Source organism: Alligator mississippiensis, chromosome 2, assembly GCF_030867095.1.
Source record: "Alligator mississippiensis isolate rAllMis1 chromosome 2, rAllMis1, whole genome shotgun sequence".
Classification (NCBI taxonomy): Eukaryota; Metazoa; Chordata; order Crocodylia; family Alligatoridae; genus Alligator; species Alligator mississippiensis.
The window spans coordinates 62828861-62853370 of record NC_081825.1 but is presented as its reverse complement, the minus strand read 5'-3'; the positions used below and the strand labels follow the sequence as shown (position 1 = coordinate 62853370).

At 38.5% G+C, this 24510-nt stretch overlaps 1 protein-coding gene across 1 annotated transcript in view; it reads left to right on the top strand.

Moving 5' to 3' along the window:
• SGCZ (sarcoglycan zeta) overlaps positions 1–24510 on the top strand; it is a 779950-nt gene that overhangs the window by 462550 nt on the left and 292890 nt on the right. Inside the window, exon 7 of the mRNA XM_059721776.1 lies at positions 7808–7909. Coding sequence (XP_059577759.1) covers positions 7808–7909 — 102 coding nt within the window. The remainder of the gene's footprint in view (positions 1–7807; positions 7910–24510) is intronic.

Below are 24510 nucleotides of genomic sequence, written 5' to 3'. Positions count from 1 at the left end.
GCTACCACTGCTGCTGCTGTCTGAGCCAGAAGAGCAGCAGCTCAGAAGTAGTGGTGGCTGGGTAGGCAAGTAAACCCTTCCCTGCCTGCTCCCTGGGACAGATAGCACAGGCAGTCACACAAGTAAGTAATGCTGTGGAGGTTGGGAGAAGCAGGGGGAGACCCTGAGGGGAAGGGAGGGGCTGGGGGCAGGGAACTGGGGGAGTGCTGTGGGCCAGGGAGCAAGGAGGAAGGCCAGAATGGGAGGGGAGGGGATTCTTACCTATCAGTCCAGGGTCCTAATGGCCTGTAGTAGGACTGCTCCAAACTCAAGCTAGCACTAATAGCCATCAACATTCATGTGATTCATAGTATTATAAGAGCCTCAGGCAAAAGGCATGGTGTAGTTGCACCTCATAGACTAACTACATCAATGATGCATTTGGGAATCCCATTCCACTCACCGAGTAAGTATGGGAATAGGACAGAAAGTGAACCTTTCAAATTTATCTGAATTTATCTGACTTCCTCCCAGTTCTCTACTATAACAGTTTCTAAGAGAGAGGACAACATGATTCAAGCAAATTTCCCTGCACAATGGGTACAGGCCTTATTGCTTTTCTTTGTTATTTGCAAATTTTGTTTCATAGTGGCAAGAAGACACTTCAGGAAAATCATTTCAAGAAGATTATTGCATTTCTCAGGTGGTTAAGGTCACAGTCACCCTGCTTCAGTTTCCTAACACCATCCATGGCAGATGCTCCAAAATGCATTGACTGTCTTGTCTTATTGAATAAATCTAATTATCTTATAATGTAATTTTATTGGGGTGAGAGTAGTCCCATATGCCCAGTGTCTTACAGCATTTAAAGTGGAAAGCTTTGGCAGATGGTCAGAAGGATAGTCCTATGGAAGACCAGAATGAAACTAAAGGAAGGGAAGGAGCTAAAGGTACCTAAGAATATTTCCCCAAAGAAGAATAAAATTGTACTGGAAAATGGATATTTTATTTACTTAATTTCAAGGCCCACACACCAAAGCTACAAACGTCTACCTTCAAAAAGAAGATGAAAGAAACTGAGACTATGACTGAGCAAAGTACTAAAACTGAGCACCCATAGCTTCAACCAAAGTTTATGTGAACTGTGCTTAAACCATGCTATATAATACAAAGCATTCTGAAAAATAAGTTTGAGATATTTCAGATTAGCACAAGTAGTAGCTATTGGATTAGTTGTATCTTCACAACAGAGTTTGAATAGTGTAAAGTTAATTGTCTAGGGCTGCATTTTGAACAAATCAAAATATTAAGTAGCTGCATATGAACAAAGTATTCTCAGTTCTTTGTAATGATTGAAGTAGGATGTTTGAGAAAATAACAGTGGGTGATAGTATTATTAAAGATAGTACCATATGCATATCCAAAAGGATATCCAAAAGGCAGTGAAAAAAGGAAACCTTACTACTGGCAATTCCTGTCCCTTAAGCACTTGACTTGGCAACCTCAGCAATGCTTTTTTTAATGCATTTTTGTGTGCAATATATATTAGTGCTAAACCTTGCAGCCACAAATGCCCCATCAGAACCAGATGAAGTAATATGTTAATTTCCCCTTTTAACTTAGCAAATGTGTTTGTCTCTGAGTGAATAAAACAGTACCTGCTTCCTACTGAATTTTTATTCACAGCTAAAATACAGCACAGTTGGTGTTCCCTTTCAGGTTATCCCTGTTGATAGAACAGCAGGAGTATTGCATTAGCATTGATCTGTCAATGATGAGATAGTGTCTTTATCTTAGTTTCCCCTCTGAGTACAGGTGGTGGTATCACATTCTCACTTTTGTTTTTAAAGAACATCTACAGAGTGTATACAAATTATTTAAAAAATACCAAAATTAGAGTGAGAACACTGCTTTTTTTATTAACTATATGCCATGACATCAGTTTCAGAATTCTTCTACTCCCAGATCACATTTGATCTCCTCTTACTTTTAATGGAAAAGGAAGTGCCCTCCTACTTTGTGTAATAAGTTTTAAGCCTTCCTAAATATGTATAGAATATCAGGGGTCCTTCATTCTGTTTTTACTTTCTACTGATGCTACATTAGTTTCACACTGTCTCAGGAGTATATACTGTAGTGTAGATATACTAACTGAAAAAGTTACCTGTTCTTGAGTCTGCCATTGTGATAGTCCCCTGTCTTGAAAATAAGGTGGCCTTCATTGTTACAATGGTGGCTTTTGGACCTTGGTCACAGAGACAGTTTAATCTTAAAATGGTGTACAAAGGCATAATTCCTCTAAATAATCATCTTTAAAGATCCAGTGTAGCTTGAAAACAATCTTTTCTTCTATTGTGCCTGATATTCTTGTAACCATGAAATAAGGGAAGTGACTTTCATTCATTAAATCTTCAGGCTTATTTCAGCTTTACCACCTACAGTTAAGTCTTTCTTAGATTACTACATATGCTTTTTCTCTTTTCTTTGCTTGTCCTAACTCAAAAGCTATACCTGTGTAAATGTGTTGGTGGGGAGGGTGGAAGGGGGTGGAGTTTTTTTTTAAACTGATATAATTGCCAAGCGTGATTTCTAGAGGAGACAGAGTAATATCAATATTAAGAAGCCTTACACTTGTGTATGTATTTCCCTCATGTATGATGATAGATACAGCTACATAAGAATAAAACCACTTTAGTATGTAAGTGTCTTCTCACTTTGGCTAGGGACACGCATTCAAAAAGCCTGAGCCTGAACTGATTCAATCTTTGCAGGTTAGTCTAACCTGGCTAGGCTAAATCAGTTTTGTAACCAGACAGACATCCCAGAAAAGCAGGCACATGCCTACAGTGGCTGAGGCCAGGAGCTGTGGAGTGCTAGAGCAGCCCTCCCATCCCTTTGACAGCACTAAGCTGAGGGGGGTCATGGCCAGGCAGGATGCTTTGATTAGCCCAGCAGGGAATTGATGAAAGTGTTTATCACTTTGAACTCAGTGTTTATTGCCCCATTAAGAAAACAAGGGAGGGACATTACCAGCTACCTGTTGATTCTACCTGTTGATTCAGCACAGACCATAGCCAGCATGCGATATGTTAGCTAATACACAGACACCTCCTCAGCAAGGCAGAGGGGAGAAAGGAATTCCTGCTTAGCAGGGAGTGGTGAGGGGGAGGAAGGGAGCAGACCAGTCTGTGCTGGAGCTGTAGCCAGGGAACAGAGGGGAGGGGCCAGCTCTGCTGTGGAACAGAGAACCCCAACCAGCTCAGAGAGCATGCTGGGATGCTAGGGGTGTTTGGTTTAGCTTAAACCAGCAAGAAAGGAGTCTGGGACAGACATTGCATAAACCAGTTTGACCTAATTCAGTTAAACCTGGTTGAACCAGTTTCAGGCATTTTTAAACTGGCTTATGTGCACTGAACATCTGTTCTGTTACAGGTTTAAAACAGTTTCTGAACACTTAAACCGGGTTGTGTAATGTCTGTCCCTAGCCTTTGGGAGCTATATCACCTTAACTGTACCAGTAGAGATAATCTTACTGTGCTGTTCTCAGACATATATTTTTCTGTTTATGGGATGGAACAGAGAGTCTAATGTATTGCTTCTTTCAATTAGGCTTTTTTAAAGACCCTTTTTAATTTTTATTTCTTTTTTTTAGAAAAATCATTCTTGAATCATAACTATTTGATATTGTAAAATGTAAGAGAATTTTCAAAGTGCCCTACTAATATCACATTTTTTCTTTTTTCCTATATGATTTTTTTTTATTGTTAGCTCTTTGATATAAAAATATATGATTCACTAGGTACAACAACATGACATATTTCTATTTAAAAGAGAACTGTGACTATGAAGCTTAAGCTGACTTTTGCTAGTTCATACTTTTTGGGTAGCATTGTGTGTGTGTTTATTTTGGGTTGTAAGATACTGTATTTGTACCTTATCTATCAGAGGAAGACAAAGGAACATAGATTTTATATATTATAAAACTGGAAATCCTACATATTTCATTTACATGTGTATTCACAAAAAATATTTGAATATACACTTTTATTCAAGAAGCAGAAAGTTGAGGTACACACAATAATACAAAAATACACAAAATAATTCAGATATTTCCTATGTTTTTCGTAGTTACCAAAGATTACTTCCATATAGGAGAATCCCTCTTGGGTTGGCCAGATTTAGGGTTGCAGCTGAGGTTGATGGCCAAAGTTATATTATTAAAGTTTTTGTGATTGCATGACATGTATTTGTAATGTATATGTGATACTGAAACTAGATTAACTTTTTAAATAAAAGTGTATTTGTACCATAGAATGTATGTCTGCTTCCACATGATATGCCATAACATATGCAAGATAGTGACTTGTAAAAGTAAGATAAATTGTTCCCAAGCTACACTTGATTGCCACAGATTTTCCAATTAAAAGTTTGATTTTAAGAGTGTGTGGTTATTTATGAGATTTAGTTATATTAGAATAGTCTTTCCTTGTTTCATTGGCTACTTCTACTATGCAATCACTGTATATGTATATGTTATTAAAACCATAACATGCAGGTAGTACTCTGATTTAGTGTAGTTGTAATTTAAAGTTTCCCTTCCAGGGATGGTCTAGGATATACTTAATACTGCTTCACCGAAAGGGTTGAAATAGACAGTTCTTTGACTGTAGTTGCATTTCTGTGATCAGGTGACCTCCTGCTTTTTTAAAATAAATACAGAATATTGGTGATTGAGTCAAGGATGGAGAGCAAATGCTGCAATTTTAGGGGATTACTTGATTCTAATTAGGGATGCAAGCATGAGTAGGATCTGGCATGAAACTTTCAGAGGTACTTCTGAAAGACAGCAATAACCCATGAAAGCTAATTAAAATACTGTAAAGGAAGTCAACCAATTAGCACTAAAGCCTTTTGAAGATGTATGTTGAGGTAACATCATAGATCTGCTAGAGAATCCACAACACTACAAAAAAGAGACTTGAGGCAGAAAGGAAACTGCTGTTCCAAGTCCAACAACAACAACAAAAAAAGCAAATACATCTGATACATGTTATGGAAAACAACACAAGCCAAATCAATATGCAACTTCTGGAAAACTGCAAGAACTGCAATGAATTTACCTCACAGTGTATTAATAGTTTACTAATGAGCAGAGTGTGCAGAGCTTGGACAAGGATAATAATACCACCAACACCAGTTCTAGTGGATTTTTTCATAGGGCCAATGGTTAGTATTTCAATCAAAGAGAAATAAACTGGAACAGCGAGCTCCTGGTTGGTGGTGGCAAGTACGGGTGTGCGAAACAGGCCATATTTGATTTGGATTTGGATTCAGCCTGAATTAGGGACAGTGATTTGATTTGTTGGTTAGGATCCTGTCCCCGATTTGATTCAGCTGAATGCGAATCTGAAAATTAAGTGGCAATTCGGAGAATCAGCGATTCAGCCATAAACACAGCTTTAAATGTTTTTTTCTACATACCTTAAGGTACCAGGCACAGCTTATGAATGCTGCGATGCTGGGGCAGATGGAGTGTCCCACAGGAGCAGGAGTGCAGGGGAGGGATGTATGCTCAGCACGGAAGGGGACCAGAAACACTTTTGGTCCTGTTATGGGTCCACCAGGGAGCATACTGGGCCCCCTCCCCCCCTCATCCCCCTGACTCAGCAATCAGCCATGGGGCGATCCCGGGTGCCCCCCAGACCCAGGAGGCACCAGTCACCGAGCCAGGAGGGTTCAGGGGACCCCCCCAGTGCACTCCCCAGTGGACCAGAAGTGCTTCTGGTCCACTTCTGGGTCTGCTGCCAAGCCCACTGGGGAGTCAACCACACTCCTGTGGAACACTTCATCCACCCCAGCATCTCAGCATTCATGAGTCACCTGGTACCTTCAGGTATGTAGAAAAAATATTTAAAGCTGGGTCTATGTCCGAATTGTTGAATCTTTGCGAATCTCTCTGAATCTCTCCGAATCAATTCAGAGGGTTACAATTCAATTTGGAGAGATTAAAGGGTCTCCTGATTCGATTAGGATTCAGAGATTCAGCCACTGAATTGGGCTAAATCTCTGCTGAATCAAATCAGGGACCAAAGCTTTGCACAGTCCTAGTAGCCAGCAGTGCTGCAGCTCCCAGGACACTGAAAGCTGCAGCATGCACACTGATAGCCTAATGCCCCAAAATGTAGTGCTACAGAGAAGTTACTGTTTCATCTAGCAAAATTTTTTAATACTTGTGCCATCTATATAGTACTACAGGGGGCATGTTCACCTGTCTCTTCAACTTCTATAGCACTACAAGAGTGTTCATAGTGCTACAAATGTTATATCTGTCCAAACCCTCAGTTGGGAGGAACTTGCAGGTCCATAAAGAGATAGATAAAGGAAAGCTAACAATTCTGTATGATTTGGGGTCCTGAAAACTGTCACTTCTTTATGAATATGTGTCTGTCTATGTGCAATGAGAAATAATGGCTACAAATTGTAATAGTGGTACAAAGTTCATTAATCATATGAGGCTGTTTCTCTACATGGGCACACAGAATTATAGTTATGCAAAGACTGGAAAGGCCCGCACAAGAACATCTAGTCCAACATCCCTCTCAGAGAAATATGTGATGTCTTCTCCAATTCTCAAAATGGAGGGAAATAGGCACCAAGACCGTTGTTTTCCTTCAGAATGTCTTAGATAAGCTTACAACCACAATAGGTCAAAATGGCTGAGGGCATGAGACAGCCCAAATAAATGGAGTTACTAGTGCCTTACAACAGTGGTACTGATATCTTGGGAGAGACCAGCAGAACTATGGAATAGTACATGGCATCACTGAAACCTCTTGAACATTGTTATTTAGTTCTTAGCAGGTGGAGTGTGATTCATGGCAATGCAGAAAAGGCAGTAAAGACATGCCTAGAATGAAACAACTTTTTGCAACTTTCTTAGGGTCTGAGTGACTTCTGAACACAGCAGTTCAATCTGCATGTAAAATGTCTAAAATAACTTGACTATATTAACGTGTTACTAATTTGGACCCAAATACGTTCCTACTAAATCCAGTCTGTTTTAAGTAAGCAGGAGAAGGGTCATTTTATTGTATCATAATAAAGAAAAAAATAATTGAACATCTTTCTATTTTTCTGCTGCTCTTCAAAATTGTACCCAAACTGAGTTTGAAGAAGGTAGTAGAAAGACCTTTGGTTCAGAACTTGTGTGCCAGGGTTTATTCTTGCAAGCGTTTGACAGCTCAAGCTGCTGCGCTATGTACAGCTGAATGCTTCTTCCTTTCACACTGCTGCTCAGTGGCAATGCTGTTTTTCCTGCCTTAAGGTCCTCAATAGACTCCTTGCTGCTTTTACCTTCAACTGTATAAAGTAGGATTCTCTTAATATTGAGCACTTCTCAATATTCTAATGAGTGATAGTATAAAGGTACCATTCCTTGCATAGATTCCCCAGATCTTGACCTACCCTTTTGTCAGTGGAACAACATTCATTTTGTTACAAGATGGGTGTCTACAAGTACAGGAGGTAGGAAGGATGTTGATTGGCAAATATAGAAAAGTATCATATATCTTCAAGCTTGACACCTATTGCATACTTATTTTTAAACATATTTTCAAAATCTGGTTGCCCTTCCTATGATTTTGTATGCATGAAAAGTTTTGTGTATAATGAGAGTTCCTTTTATTTTCCTTTGCTGTTCAGAGAATTAGCATTTGCTACTTCTGGACCCCAGACCAGATATTACGTATATACGTTTGGTATTTTTTTTTTTTCTGAACAGTGGTTTCTCCCTTAAGTGACACACGCATATTTATATTATTGCTTGTAGGATGGAATGGGGAATCTGAGAGTCACCAAAAAAGGAATACGACTTGAAGGTGTATCTGAATTTCTACTTCCACTTTATGTGAAAGAAATCCATTCCCGAAAGGTAAGTACCTGGCATGTTTTGTTTTATTTACAGATTATAGGATAGTGGGGCTGGAAGGGACCTAACAAGATCCATTTGTCCAGGCCCCTGCTCAAGGTAAATCATTTAAATGATTAGTATGTTCAGACTAAAACTACAGAATATGATTCCCAAACTTTCCAAGGTAGCATTGAATGGAGGTTTGCTCTGAAAATACCTTATGTGGTATTCTACAAGTGTATATATTATGTATAACAATTTCCTGTACAGCAAGCTCTTTAAAGAAGTAACAGTCTCCTATACTGCTAATGATGATTTTTTCTAGTGAGTGGATATATACACTGGCATCTGGAACTTTTGAGTTTCTCTGCTATGATATAGAACATACTATCCTTCATCTCTAAGATGAGAAGCCAAAACATGTATATTTATTCTTCAAGAGAGGTCCTCAGTAGTGTGACTAGAGCCTTTGATTCTTCTCCTTTGAGGTGAACTTAGCAGTCAAATTCCAGCAATAAGAAAAAGAGCTGCAAAATGAGCAATTTTATATATACTCAGGTAGCTCAACCTGAATCCATTTGAGCTTCAGCTACTGTTCTTTTTCATTAATTCCAGAGAATTGTATTAAAACTGTATAATGTACGCTAGAATGAGATTTTTACATAGCAACTTATTTATAATATTGCTTAAATGTAATTGTTTTATCACTTAGCAGATCATTATAAAAACATGTTAAACCAAGATATTCTATACTTATGAGTTCAGCACAGCTCATTTTGGCTCAGTCATGTTGGCTTGTAGCTCTCCTAGATATATTTAAAAATATTGTAGTATTTGAAATCTATTAAGTTCTTGCTGCCATAAAAATGCTAACCTACAATCAGAGAGAAATGTTATAATGTGTTTTAGTCAATGGAGTACAGGGAATTTTAATATGCATAGAGTGAAACGTGACAAGAGTGAAGAGCTATTTAGAACTATATTAACACCATTAGAGATCTCTCCGAAAAAGTCTCTGCTCTTACTGTCTGCAGAGGTCATCTGTGTGTGTATTAAAATATATCAGGGAACTACAGGTTACGAAAAAAGTCTACACCTAAATTTGTAGTGATAAGTTTTTTGTATCCTCTTAATTATTATACATGCCATTGTTTAAATATTCACTTGAAATGAACACTTAACTCTTGTACCTATAAGACCAAAACCTTGTGATTTTTTTTTTACAATATTGCAAGTGTTGGCATGGCAACAAAACAATCATGTAATAGTTTATCAATCTGCACATTAGCCAAAATATACTTGTTTATTGAACAGAAGATCACCTTTGAATTTGTTATTCACAATCAGTTTGATTCCTTATTAAGGCTTGCTTGTGAAGAAATATTCCTTATGAAATGGATACTAAAAATAGGAAAAGGTAATTAAGACAACATCTATCAGTAAACTTTCAGTAATGAACTGCTGAAGTGTATTTAAAAATGCAAATATTGTAACTGATATAGATCATGATAGAGTGAAAAATTAAGCTTACAAAAATGGCTTCTATATATTTCATTAAACAATTTTTATCAAGAATAACTATAATAAGGCCTTTTCTTTCTTCTATTTATGAAAATACTTCTTTGGGTAGAATAATCCTTCAAATAATTATTTTAAAAGTATCATGCTATCAGAAGGCATAAGTCCTTCTAAAAATAGTTTCCTTATAATTCTGCCATTAGTCTCATGCTTATTTTTGAAACGCTAAGTTCTTTCTTATTAATTAATTCTAACTTTTTTTTTTTCCAAAAGAGACAATGGAAAATTATTTATAACATTTCAGGGATGCTTCCAAGATCCTGGTGTAGAAAATAAGGAGGGGGGGAGGGGGGCGGGAGATGGGGGGAGAGGCCATTCTTTAAAACTGAAGAATATTTAGAGCATGCTTTCCAATAACTTAAAAATGAGTTCTGCAGCATTATGCCCCAACCTAACCAATATGAATTTTACAAATTCAAATCTTATGGAAGTTCTATGAATTTCCCAGGCTGCAAAAACAACAATGATGAAATATGCTTTTTCCCCAAAGTTCTCAGAGTAGCAGCATTAAATATCCCATGATAATTCCTCTCTGTAATAGATATTTGTGATTCTAGCCAGCTTAAGTATGAAGTAATTAAGATTCTGAGGATTTTATAACTATTTACTTGGTCCTACTACAACCAATAAGTGAATTTGTTTCTCAAATAAAGTTAATGGGGTTTTACCACAGGATTTCATCCAATGCTGTTACTCCAAAACAAAAATTAACCATGAGTTTTAAGTACAAGGGCTAAATATAACCCAAATGAATGTATTCTTCCAAAGTAAGATAGAAGGTTATGTTAGCTCCAGTTCTCAATATAGGAAGGTTCAAGCTTGGAAAGACAGGCCTAGCCTAAAACCCACACATAAGAAGGAAAAGCCCATGCCTCTGCATAGCTCACAACTGAAGTTTTGGTGTAAAGCTGGTTGAGTTTTTCAAGTGAAACGCTTTCAGCCAGAAGTGAAGATTAGGCAATACTCAATCATTTATAGTAACTATTTTATGTAAAAATTGTGAAATTGTTTGAGGGATAAAAATAGCCCAAAATAAAATTCCAAAGAATACAAACATTTTTCTTGTATAGTTTTTTACTAAGGATTTCAATGTTTTCTCTTAAATAAGGGAAAAATTCTTAATTTTATTTTAATTAGCACAATTATAAAATATAATGTTGTGACATTTCAGTTCAATTACAATTTAAAAAGCATTCATTTTCAAAAGTGTTGACTTTTTGAAACTAGTAGTAAATCAAAATTCCTTTTCCACATCATTACCTTAGAGCACATTTTCAGTGGTTCTAGGCCAGTATCCATATATCACATGCCAACCCATTATGTAGGGCAATTCCAATCATAAGATTGTACTGGAATTTTAAATACTTTAACCATATTAGCTCCTATTTTTCTTCCTAACATAACATGCTTTATTTTATGTACCCAGATATTAGTCTAGAAAATGTTCCAAATGTTAATTTATCAGTACTTCCCATTATTGGTAAGAGATGTTGATATTTATAAAATAGAAATAATTATATGACTAAAAATGTTTGGCTCTTAAGATTGAAAGAATATAAATTTTACCTGTTTTCTCTTTCCCTTTTTTTATTCATATTTTATCTAGATTAGAAAAAAAATTAAGAAATCTCTCTATAATTAAACCTAGAGAATAACATTCAACTCTTGTAAAGGATTAACCTCAAATTCAAAGAGTATCCATGTGAATAGAACATATGGTTAGATGCTAAATTGCAGCCAGGGTGGAAGCAGCTGGTTGGATACTCTTCTCAAACCCTTAGGGAAATTATTATTTAAACCATATCCCCTTGAAATGGGTCTTGAAAATGCAAATAAAGAAATGCTTTAATTTATTTTCTTTCTTAACCATTTATTTGAGCAAAGAAGATACCTTATGGTACTGCACTTGGAAATTATAAGATTACTTACTCATTTCTTCTTTGTGACTTACTCTATAAGCCTGGCAATTTGCTTGCAAAAATTGCTGTGTGTGTTATCTGTTATCTTATTAGGAACATAAAACATATTGTGAGAAGGATGAGAAAGCAGGAAAGTGAGATTTTTTTCCCCTCCTTTTCCTTGGGACAGTATAGCCTGTGGTGTAATAATAATAATATAAGTGTGGTTCACCAGGGAATGAAAGATTCAGCTTCATCTGAAGATATTGCAGTCTTCTCAGTGTGTATGTGTGTGTGCGTGGCTTACTTATTTTCCACAGTGTTGGAAACAAAACCTTTTGAAGTCTGGTATTGCTTAGTTATACAAATATTCCCTTTTTAAGCATATTTGTTGTTTTTTTCCATTAAAAGGCACTAACATTGAGTGGTTGGTTATTTAATATTTTTGCTGACAGGTGGTGAGGTTCTTTTAAGACAGGACTTTTTTTAGAACTGGTATGTTTTCTTTGCAAAGGGAAGTAAGCAATAGAACAATCACATGACAGCTCCTGGACACATTCCAGAACACTTTCCAGCAACACTTTGTTGGTTCTTGTTACCTAGGGAAAAGGAGAATTGAATTGGGGAAAAACAAGGTTATTTTCAGTGTGACACTGATGCTCTATCACAGTGGTAGTCAACCTCCAGCTCACAGGCCAGATCAGGCCCATTAAGCCATGTCATCCTGCCTGCAGGGCTCTCCACAGGCCCAGAAGTTTGACAGCAGAGGACCAGTGGCAATTATTAACATTGCTACCCTCCCGCACCACCAAACTTCCAAGACCCATGGGCCAGTTGACTTGGAACAATCTGGCAAGGGGCCCAATTCCACATGTGGGGCTTGGACCATACAACAAGCTGGCCCTTCAAGCTGGATGAAGAAACAGCAAGGCTGGCCTCATGTGCTGGGTAGATCAGGCCCTGGGCAGGCCAGGCCTGCATCCTGCTGGATCAGGCCCCAGTCAGGAAAGACCATAGTGGATCAGGCCTTGTATTGACCCTACATCACTTCCAGCCTGCAGGCTTGGAAAGTTGTGTAGCACTGCTCTGTTGAAATCCAAAGGTGTGATTGAAACTCATGTAGAGCTGCCCAAGCTAACTTTAAACTGCCTGGATCATATAGGCTAAGTACAGATGGTCAAAAAGCCCAAGAAGGATTGATTCAGTCTTCACAGTTTAGTCTTAGCTATGTAGATTGAGCTGATAAGCAAGTGAACAGACATTCATTTTTGATTCAAGAAATGCAGCCATATACCTGCAGTGCCCCAGGCCAGAAGCTCTGGAGGGGTAGGGTGCTACAACACATCTCCCTGGTTGGTTGGAGCAGACAGTGTGGGCCAAGTCTATCTCACCCACCCTGAAATGTGTGTGTGTGTGGGAGGGGGGGCGGGGGGAGTGCAAAGCATTCTAGGATGCTGGGCAATTGAGTTAACTTGAATTAACTTCAATCTGGAGTGGATCTGGGACAGAATCTGGTTTCACCTAAATCAGTTAGGTCTGATCCTGCAGTATCCACGTTTATGTTAAACCAGTTTCAGCCATTTTGAAAGTTGTTTATGTGCACTGAACTTCTGGGGTGCTTGTACACATGACAAGTGTTTAGTCCCTTAAATTGAAATGGTGGTTTTTAATTGCAATGATAAAAACCCACCATTTCAATTTAGGGGCTTCTGTCTCTGTTACAGTGAGTGGCCCAATCCTTTTTTTTTTTTTTTTTCCCCACACAAAGCCTGCCCATGTTTCCTGCAGCTGGGGAGTGAGCTGCTAGTGGGCCAAGTGGCCCCTGAGCTGTGGGGGCCCGAGTTTTTCCTCCCCATGTGGGCTGAGAGAAGAGTTGGATCTGGCGGGTGCTGCCTGTGAGCTGGGGCAGCACCTGCACAGCTAGCAGCCCACCCAGGTGTCCCTGGGGGGTGCCACTACTGCAGAGAGGAGGACCACCCTCCTCTTCCCCTGCAGCTATACAGCCCGGTGGCAGCTTGCGCAGGCAGGCTCTGTCAAAAAAACCACAAAAAACCAGTGAGGGGCCTGCTCCTTTTTTTTTTAACCCCCCGACAGAGCCTTCCCACCTCTCCTGAAGCCATTGGGTGAGCCACCAGTGGGCCCTGAGCTGCATGGACCCTGGTCCTTCCCTACACAGTGTCAGCACCTCCCTAGGCTACCCGGGTGGGCTGCTAGCAGGCAGTTACTGCCCCAGCTCAGAGGCAGCACTAAATCCAATCCAACTGTTCCCCTAGCCTGAGCTAAGGCAACATCCACTTGCTAGCAGCCCACCTGGGTGACCCCAGGGGATGCTAGCACTATGGAAGGAAGGACTGGGGCCCCCAACAGCTCAGGGGCTGCTCAGCCCACCTGCAACTCACCCCCTGGCTGCAAGAGAGAAGAGTAGGCTTTGCTGTGGGGAAAAAGGATTAGGCCTCTCACTGCTTCTGTCTTCAGCCTGCCTCTCCCACAGCGAGGGTACAGGAGGAAGGGAAAGGTGGACAGTGAGCTGTCAAAAGGCTGCAACATTACAAATAGCTACATTGCAAACTAAACTACATGCAGATGTGGTTCAGTTTGCAATGTAACACACTCATTTAATCATTTACCCCCCCCCCACATGTGTATAGCATGACACGATTAAACCTCAAAAAAGACCACTTTTCAGCATGTGTACAAGAACCCCTGTTGTGTTATAGATTTGAACCAGTTTCTGATCACTTATACCAACATATGTGTAATTTCTGTCCCTAGCCATAGTAGTGATCCAGTGCAGATAATATTCAGTGCAGACTACCTGCCTAGTACTCAGGATAAATAATATTTGGGCAACTTGGTCTGGCTGAGATGCCTGCTGCCACAACTGCAGTGACATTTGTAGGTGAACTAATTAGTTCAGGTAAGTTTGTATGCTTTGGTATCAGACTGCATCTGATTGACTTTCATGGTGGGGGAGTACAGCTTAAGGATGCCTTCACAGCTGCAGACAATCTACTTGGGCTTTGTACATGGGCTGAAGAGAAGACCCATATCTTGAAATTGCAGAATTCAAACATGAAGTATTAAAACTGAAAGTAAATGATACCATACTTTTTAAAAAAGTCCACAAGATATATGGAATATGGGTCCTGGCAAACAGTGCCAAAAATTTACCTTTAGAAAATAATGCCAAAATAGTCTTCCTCATGCTAATTCTTATGGTTTGTCATGGTAAATTGGTAGTGTTATCTGTTAGGGTTTGATATGCAGATAGAAAAAAATATTTGGATTTTTTGGGAATGGAAGTAATATAAACCAGAGCATGTCTGAATAACAGTAATTTCCAGATCTAGTTTTGCACCCTATATTGGTCTTATTTCCTTGTGTAAGCATGCATGCCACAAATCTATTGTATGATATATGCACCTTAGTACTTGAATAGAGAACATTTTCAAGGAAGCATGGGGAAAATTTTCTATTCAAAACTTCTAGATTAAAAAGAAATAATAAATAACATTTATTGCTACATGGTTACTACACCTAATCTGAAACAAATCTGCACCTTCTGCTTTTGTATTTAGCCTGCAAAAGTTAGGTTACTTATCCAGATAAAGAATTCAGAAAGTATGAGAGAAAATCATTGCCACACACTGAAGTCCCTAAGGTACCAACTCTGCTCTTGACATTTTTTTCCATAAACTTCTTTAACTGACTTAGTACACCTGGGGACTTATGTGGAGTAACTTCCAGTATACTAGAGGCATTATGACTCTGGCACTTACAGAGAGAAGAAAATAAACTCTGAAACTTTATACTGAAGCTTCTCATTACTTGTAGTCAGTAGAGTTTAAAATACACCAGTCTGCATGCTCTTTATGTTTTTTCCTTTATGTGTAGAAAAGTATGATGGCATTATTTTTAAATCCCCTAACTCCCATAAAGATGCTTGGGAAGATGTGCATTATAATGCAAACAATTTTACAGATATTAAAGAAATAAAATAAAATTGTATGTTCTGTAAAAAGCTTATTGATTAACCTGAAAACAGGGGAAAAGAACAGATAAAAACAGTGAGGCAGGGTATTAAAGTTTTCAAGCAACCTCCCTTGAAGCATATCTCCCATTGTCATAAGGTCCACAGTCCTCAATTTAAAAATGTCTAGATTTTCATTGGAAAAAATAGTTTCCCTTTTCTCCACAGTGGTTAGAAAAGTCCTAAAGGAGAATTGTGAGTGTACGGTGGTTCCAGATTTCATATCATGAAGGCAGATATTATTTAATGATAGCAGGCCAAAACCCAAGGGCAGATCTGTTGCTGCATCCTGATTGAGGGAAAAGGGATGGAAGATTTCTACTGTAATCTCAAAGGAAAGTACAGTAACTAATTTTATAATATATTGCTGTTTAAAAAGTGTTCATGGGAGAAGTAAGAATGCAGCCATACTTACTATACTCACTACTACATGCATTTTGAAACTTTAGTCAGGACATTTATTTCCTTGAAAATGGTGCACTCAGAAGTGATGCCAAAAATTCTTAGCCCAATTATTTTTTAATTATTTTTATTCAGAAATCCTACTTTCCCACTATCAAGGGATTTTTTATTTTAATATTTTCAAATCTATTTTAGAGATTTTCCTCAGAACAGAGATTGAATGTTATGGGTTTATGTATTCAGAGATAGACAGTTCCATATTGTCAAATGTACTTGAATCTTTTTTTAAATCACTGAGAAATCTCGAATATATATTGAATAATGAGGCAAATATCATTGAAGTATACTCCAAATTGGATAATTTTTAATACTGAATCTTTGCTTTATGTATTACTAGCTAGCTCCTAAATCCATAATAGGATTTAAACCACTGGAGGGCCGTTAGGGCCATATAATGGCATCTATTCTGAATCATGAGTTCATGGACAATGATATCATTCAAAGAGTTTTTCTCATGATCAGAACAGCCAAATAACTTTGCCTGGAAATTAGCAGCTTTAATTATGGCTGAAAATTATATTTCTGCTTTTAATTTATTTCCTGTTCTCATTCATTTGCATTAATCTAGGTGCAAATAAACATCAGATAATGAATGATATGATAATCAAAATAGCATAAAAAAAAAAGAAATTGTTGGCATGCAAATTACTCACAAATTACTGATTGCCTTTCAAACTGATTTAAGACAATGTTTCAAGGACCTTGAATTCAGGTATTATAGTTTTCTGTTTCTACGTTTGTGAATTACAGATATCAGTGCATAGATATATTAATCCTTACATAATTCATATACAGTTCTCCAAAATTTGTTGATTCCAGTTGGTGCTTGGCACAAACCCATATGATGATAAATGAGCTACTCAGGTGAAGTCAAATTTACACTCTTGTAACTTAATTTCCTTACTTGTAGATACTTCTTCCTTTCTTTTATAACTATTTTTTTTCATATTCCTTTTCTTCAGTTCATGGGGGCAAAAGACTTGTGTTTCTTGGATATTATGTTTAAGAGATCCTTCAAGAAAACATCCTTATATAATATTGTTAAAGATAATTAGACACATTTTTACAAGGCATACCAATAAAAAAACAAACAAATGGACAGTGCATAAACCATATTATTAAAATAATAAAATAATATTACTATATATTATAATATATAATATTATATATTAGAATATATTATATATTATATATTATGATATATTATATATATTATGATATATAATATTATATATATTATAATATAATAATAATAATCTATTTGTATGCTCAATTGAATATTCTTAAAACAATCTATATCATAGCTACCACATACCTTTTTTCCCTGAAACAAGTTCTCCAAAATTGGCATGCATGTCTTAAATGAGGATTTTTTTCTTTGATGGAATAGGAGCCTGGAATGGCTGCCAAAGTGGTTGACAGTTCTCTTTGGCCAGAAAGCAGCAGGAGCAGAATCCATTTATTAATCCACTGACAACTGTGACTGAAATGGCAGTATCTTTTGAATGAGCAGCAAAAACAGCTGCTATAAATTTGGCAGTGACTGTGAAGGTAACACTATGACATTTGCCACTGAAGAGCCACTGACCTGGCTGAGGGTGAGTGAGCTGATGCATGTAGTCACCCCACTCAACTAAGACTGGAAACATCTCTTTTTTTCCTACATTCTGACTTCCAAAACCAAAATGTGTGTCTTTTTGGGGGATGTGGTATTCAAGAAAAAACAGTATTTGTTTCATTGTAAAGCATGTAATCTGTTTTTGGAAGACTTGAAGAAACAAATGCTCTGTTATGGGTGAGGGTCCCTGGAGGTGCCTGTGAAGCTCCTGGTGGCTCTTTGATCATGCCAGCTCTGCCCCAAGGGCGCCCTCTTGTCTCACCTGCCATGTCTTGATGGTAAAGTAATACATTAAAAGGATTCCCACGGGCCTTCATGTAGCCCTGGTCTGCTGACCCTCGCATGAGTCCCTGGGTCCTTCACCAGACCTCACTCCAGTATTGTGCCACACTGGGCACCTCAAGCCTTATAAGTTAATCGTGTGGCTCCGAACCCCCCTTTTACCATGCCCCATGCCTTGTGGGCATTATAGGAATGTTGTACCCTCTGTTGGGGTCTTGGCCTACTCTGCTTCAGCCCCTTTTAATCTGGCTAGGCCTTCTAGCCTAGGCCCACCGTGTGGAGGCACTAACTCAACTTGGTCTGTTCCAGTCACTGGCCACTGACCCCTATCTGCTGCATTCCACTGGTGAGGGGCTCCCTGGCCCTATGTCTGCTGTGCCCCTCTGGCACCAGGCTCTCTGGCCCTTGTCCGGTTCTGCCCCTCTGGGCACTGAGGCCTCCGAACTTCCCCTTACAGCCTCATCACAAACCTCTGGTACGATCAATAACACAAACATAAGGTCCTAGGCTATAACATAACAATAACCAAAAGAGGCTGAGCTCTGACCCTTTAAGAAGGCACGCTTCTCCCCTCATATAGCATGGCTCCTAGCCCGGGGTACCTTATGAGCTCCTGGAGCCTTTCTAATCTTGCAGGCAGCAGAATGGGCTACCAAACATCCCTGAGTAACTTCCTTGTGCAGGAGCTCCTTGCCCTGGCTGTTGCGAGAGGCCTAACTACTGCCAGTCCCAGCCTTGGCCTTTGCATCCTTCTGGTCAGCTGACCATCTGCAGGTGCCAGCTAATTACATCATTAGCCCATTGCTCAGGTAACCCACAGTTGTGATGCACTGCCTAGCCTGCAGAGCCCCCTGGCTAGGCTACCCCTGGGCTTAAAGGAGCAGGTACCTCTTAGTGCCCTGTGACATTTCCCTTGGAAATCTACCTTCACTTGAATATGCTTGCCTCTCCTGGGGTCATAAGCTCCTTCCAAGAAGGAAAGTAGAATGTTGCTAGCTCAAAAGTGAGGCAATATTAGCCAAGTCTGGCATTTAATATGTTTCTGCTTCTCCCCCACCAACCAAGCTTGTAACACCCTCTTTGATTCATCTGCAAAGAGGAAGAAGCCCAGTCTACTCTTTGGGAATTTAGGCCAGTGGCTCATTAAGGCAGTTTGTCATTTAAATATTCTGCCTAAATAAGCAGTAGTTTATCTTTGAGAGGAGATAGGGAATCATCATCCAACAGGAGATCCACTTTGGAAGCACTGGATAGTTCCTCTAATTCTTCCTGTTATTGAAATGTTGGATTTTGAAAGTTCTGATTAATAATTAATTTTATGGTCAACAGCAAAGCCATTGTCACAAACTAAAGTTATCTGTTTTGTCCAGAACCTAATACAAAATGGAAGTTTATAGTCTAAAGCATAAAAGGAAATTCTGGGCTATATTCCATCCCCTTCTGGCCTTTTTGTTGATTTTTTTTTTTTTCTTAGTTGCTAATCTCTGGAGATCTTTCTATTTTCAGAATCTGTTTCTAGATTTACACTGTTATCTAAGTTGTTGCTCCTGGTGACCTTCAATTTTCTTTCTATACATCAGTGCACATTTTACATGAATTTGGGTTTTTAACTGGCTTCGTAGACTCTAAGTGCATTTCTACTTGCAAAAGCAAGATTTTTGATGATAGGGAAGCCACTAGAGGTTAACCACATTGATGGAGTTCTTTCAAGATTCCCTATATGGTATGAATATTTGAGGGGAAAATATGTCTTGATAATACTTGTGTGGACTCCCATTGATGTTAAGTAAAGGTGGAACTTGTGTATTGGAGAACACAATGTGGCTCTCTATTTCTGACTCTTTGATTGAGAAAAAGTTTATAACGTATAGAATATTGCTTTGATAAATTTAATAAGTATGTGATTTATTTTTCAGTCCCAAGATTTATAGGACAGTTAGAGTCTTAATCACTGCTTATCTGTTTTAATGGTTTTTTATTACCTTATCCTTTCAGTAAGAGTATGGTAGTGTGATTGCTGAAATTGATCGTTCCAAAAAAGATTTATTGCCTGGCTAGAATAAATATATTTATTATTTAAACTTAACCAGCACTGGAAAAAACAGACTGCCTCCAGTCTAGCTTATCAAAAAGGATTTGTTAATGTAACATTATAATGATTTTGCTTGTGTTATTTACAGTTTGAGTAAAGAGTGCTACAAAGATGTCTGTAATCTGCTCACTGCTCTAATGTTCTTGACAAGCTATTTTCTTTACCAGACTTATATGTGCATGCATGTTTACACATTCAGTGCCAGATTCTCTGGTGCTTCCTGACTCCATTCTGACTGATAATGCTGCCTATTCCCATGCATGAGGATTTGAGAGTCTGGTATTGATGCTAACTATCTTAGAACTACAATCATTTAACTAATCCATGTGCCAGGAAATCCATAATCATGGGATGGACTCAGGTTCTGCTACGTTTGCTTCCCTAGCACACCACAAAGGAAACAGCATATCTTCATCTATTATTTTTCTGAGTAAAGCATGATGTCTATTCCTGATTAAATTTTACCTTCCTGTGTAAGAAAATCTCAAACATTCCCCAATTCCTTTTGCTCAAATCTACTCTCTTGAATTTCCTTTAGGATTATTCCTTTGTCAGTGAGAATAAAGTCATTATAGCATTTTCCCCAGCAGCCATGACAGGCACCCTTTCTTGGGCTTACCCCAGGCAACAGTAGCAAACCTAGCCTAATAATCGAGTACAGTTCCTGGGTCACTCCAGGCAGGTTTCAACCTGTCCTTATCACACCCAGGATTCTCCATCCCTGTCACTTCCTTAAGCAAAGCCACCAACAGGGCCCATGCAACTCCCTCCATTCCAACCTTTCTCTCTGGACCAGAGTCTCTCAGTCCTGTTCATGACATCGATTTATGTCCCAGCTGCCTGTAGTGGGGTCGGGGTTGAGAGTATGGTCGGGGGAAGAAAGGTTTATTGACTTAACAAAAATACAACTACATGTAGTATACTAAGATAGATAATGACAGACGATAATAATTCACATCAGCAACTTATTGGCAGTCCCCTCTGATGCCTGATGTATGACAAGTTTCTCTTTCTACAAAGCTCAGCAAAGTCAGGAGTCCCTGGTCAGTGCTGTCCGAGAGGTACCGGGAAGGAACCTGGTATTCAGTCCTTGGGCTCCTCGAGATCCACGAGCCCACCAAATCCAGGCTAAAAGCTAATTTGTAGTTACTTTCACAGAGCTGTATTTCCTTCTAAATGATTTCCAGATGTGCCAGCCAATTTATAACTTCTGAGCTATGCTGATAACTTACAGCCATTCAGATTATTTTTACTTCAACTGTCCTTAGACTGACCAATAGCAGTACAAGCCTTGCATTCTTCTGATAAGGTTAATTTTAACTACTCCACAGGGCGTACCATCACTTCTATAAGGCTTTGCTAAATTTACTAGGCCTCAAACAACATTTTAGACTTTAATTAGGCTCTTAGCAACAACATATAGCTTAATATCTGAAAAATGACAGATAAACACTTGGTATAATTTTCATAGAGCTTTCAGCAAGCACCTTTATCACACAAACATAATTTTCAGCTGTCACACTCTATGAGATTGTGATTCCTCAACATGGTGTAGTTCCAATGTTCTGAAAGTCTGGTGTCAGTGTATTGTCTACGAACATAACATAAAATTGTCTTAATCATAAGATCTGCCAATGGACCACTCACTTTTACTTTTCTTAGTGGTCTGGGTAGTGACTACAATGCTGAAATTAAGTTGGCTATATCCCATTCTACACTGATAACTAAGAAGACCTTGACAATTCTTGATGTTGCCCTTGATTTGCTATACTTCACTGAAACCTATCTGAGGTCATCCAATTGTAAAACTATGTCTTTTGAAGACATCATTTTTCCATGTCAGTCTAGTACTCCCTTTTATAATTTCATGGATTTATTTTTTATCCAAGCAGATTTCAGACTTTCGCATTGAAAGTTTATTTGAGGTAGTTGCAACTTCTGAGTGAAATCATGAGTCAAATTCACAGGTGTCAAACATACAGTCCATTGGCTAGCTCTGGTGTGTGGAGCTGCTCCATTCAGTATGCTGGGCTACTGGGCCAGGAAATTTGGGGGCATGGCCAGTGGTGAAGTCTGTTGCAGAATATGAAACCATTGGCCCCTAATGGACATGGCCCTCAGTAGGTGGCAGGCAAGCAAGGGACTGTGCAACATAGGTGTCAGTTGCTCAGTGGCCACCTAACCCACTGCCACTGTGCATCTTTGCCATGGCAGTTGACTTCCTGGCCTGCATCTACTTGCTCCTCTACTGCCACAATGTCTGCAACCACTCCCACTGCTACTCCAACTGCTCCAGCCATTATGGTGCCTGCTGCCACTCCCAATGCTGTAATGCCAGATGCACTGTCATGGTGACTGCCACCATTGCCCCATGCCCTGGGTTACATCCAGCCCATGAGGGGTGCCCATTATATAGATCTGGCCCAGGCTCAGGTGAATTTGCCCCCCTTGGTCTAACTCTATCCCTCTCTTTATACTAGGCCTTAATAGGTATGTTTGGTCTGAGGGTGATTTCTTGGAGGGTCAGAAAGTAAAAAAGATTCTTTACTAAGTCACAAAGTGGCAGCAGGATTCTTTGGCTTCTTTTATGGCCTATATTTTTCAGTAGTCCCTGATACTATTGTTATTGTGCACTATCAAGAGCAAATGTTGGTGGAGATGCAAAATATTTTAATGTATTGATGTATTCCTCTGCCAGGTCCAGGAGTCATTCCAAGTTGTGCTATTTATTTTTTATTCAGTTTCTTAGATGAAATTGGCAAATATGAGTTTACTTAGGGCATGTTGCATTAGGGCTATGCAAAACAGCACTGTTTCATTTCTATTTCTCTGTTTTGAAGGGACAGTGTTTCATTTAGCTGTTTCAAAGCACTGTTCTGTTTTGTTTTGTCATAACTGTTTCACTGTTTCGACAGTTTAAACGTATTTCGACGTTTCACCCATAGACTATAATGGGGAATCACAAAAATGCATGTAACTTTGTCATTTCTTTCTTGATTTGGATGAAAACAGAAGCGATGGTAGCCCCTGCTGAGGTCACAAAACCTGTCAGGTTTGAAGGAGATAGGTGCAGGAGTTTCTGGGAAACTGCACCTCAAACTGCTGACAAGCAAAAGTCATGACGTGTGACTTTGTGTGTGTGTTAAGGCACAGTGGGATGAAAACTTTAGGGATAGTAGCCCCTTATGAGGCCACGAGGCCTGCCAAGTTTCAAGGAGATAGGTGCAGGGATTTCTGGGAAACTGCACCTCAAACTGTTCAGAGCAAAACTCATGTCACTTGTAATTTCACACAGCCCTAGGTTGCATTAGAGGAAATCTTCAGAACTGTAGCAATTAAGAAGACTTTCTCTTTGATAGCACAAAAAATACTGAACTAGGGGGTTAGCAGTCATTTGATTGAAAACCAATATGAATTCCACTTTGAAATGAATGACCAATTGATGTTTCCAATACTATGTTCTGCTGATTATTTTGTATGCTGTGACTTAGGGGATAACTGAGGCTTCTTTCATTGATGGAATTTTAACCCTCCTGAAATATTCTTTTTTTCCACACTTCATTAAAATAATTACTGATTACTGCAGTGTAGTTCTTGAGTTTGATTATGGGTTTGAGAGCTCACCTAGACATGAAATGATGTCCTCACTGACCTCAACTGACATTGATTAAAAAAGACAGGATTCCAACATATATTTCCAAACTTGTAGATTTATTCTCTTTATTTGAATGGCAGGGACAAAACTCTGATGCAATCTCTTCTCATAATGTTGGGCTTAGTCTCAAGTAAGTATCGCAGCAGCATAGTAGGGGTGTTTATTTGAATTTGACTTTCATATTCAGTATTCCAGTTAAGAAAGTCCAAGTATTGCGAATTTCATGTTTAATGCAATATTCTCTGAAAAGGAACTGAAAGTAAACTACAGAAGCAAAAGAAGAGAATATAGAAAGACAAGTAATGAAAATAGTGCTTTTGAACTTTTTCTGAGTTATAATTCTTTCCAACATAAATGGAAATGACAATTGACAGTAAAAATGACAGTATTCTCCATCTGGTTCATATCACATGTAACCACATGATTCCATTGATTGGAATAAAAAGGTTAATATCTTCAAAGAGAATCAACTTTAATATGACATGAATTTACAAGGTTTTATTTCTCAGACAAATTCATTTATTAGTATTAGTTAAAGTTCTTACTCATTTGATAAATACTTAGATAATCTTAAATTTGTAACAGATATTTCAACAAAATAATATAACACAGGCATGTATATCAGAGAAAACCATCCTTACTCATCCTGGCTTTCAGTACGCCTTGTTATACATAACTTAATCTTATTTTATAAACCATTTATAAAAATTCATATAAAAAGTTAAGCCAGAGGATATATAAAATCTACTGGAATAAGCGTAAGAAAATCAAAAACCGAAGTATACTTTGTGACTATAGAGAAATTGTGAATCTTGAAACAATCTTTTTTTAAATCTCCTTTGTATATCTCCTTTAAAGTAACAGAACCTTATTTCCATGGAAAAATGGACCAGTTTAGACAAAATGTTTGTATTCTGTTTGCTGAGAAATCAGATTGGACCTGATTGTATTGGAATAACTGTTCTGGATTACAGTAAAATTAAATGCTTGAAAGCAGGTCTCATGGT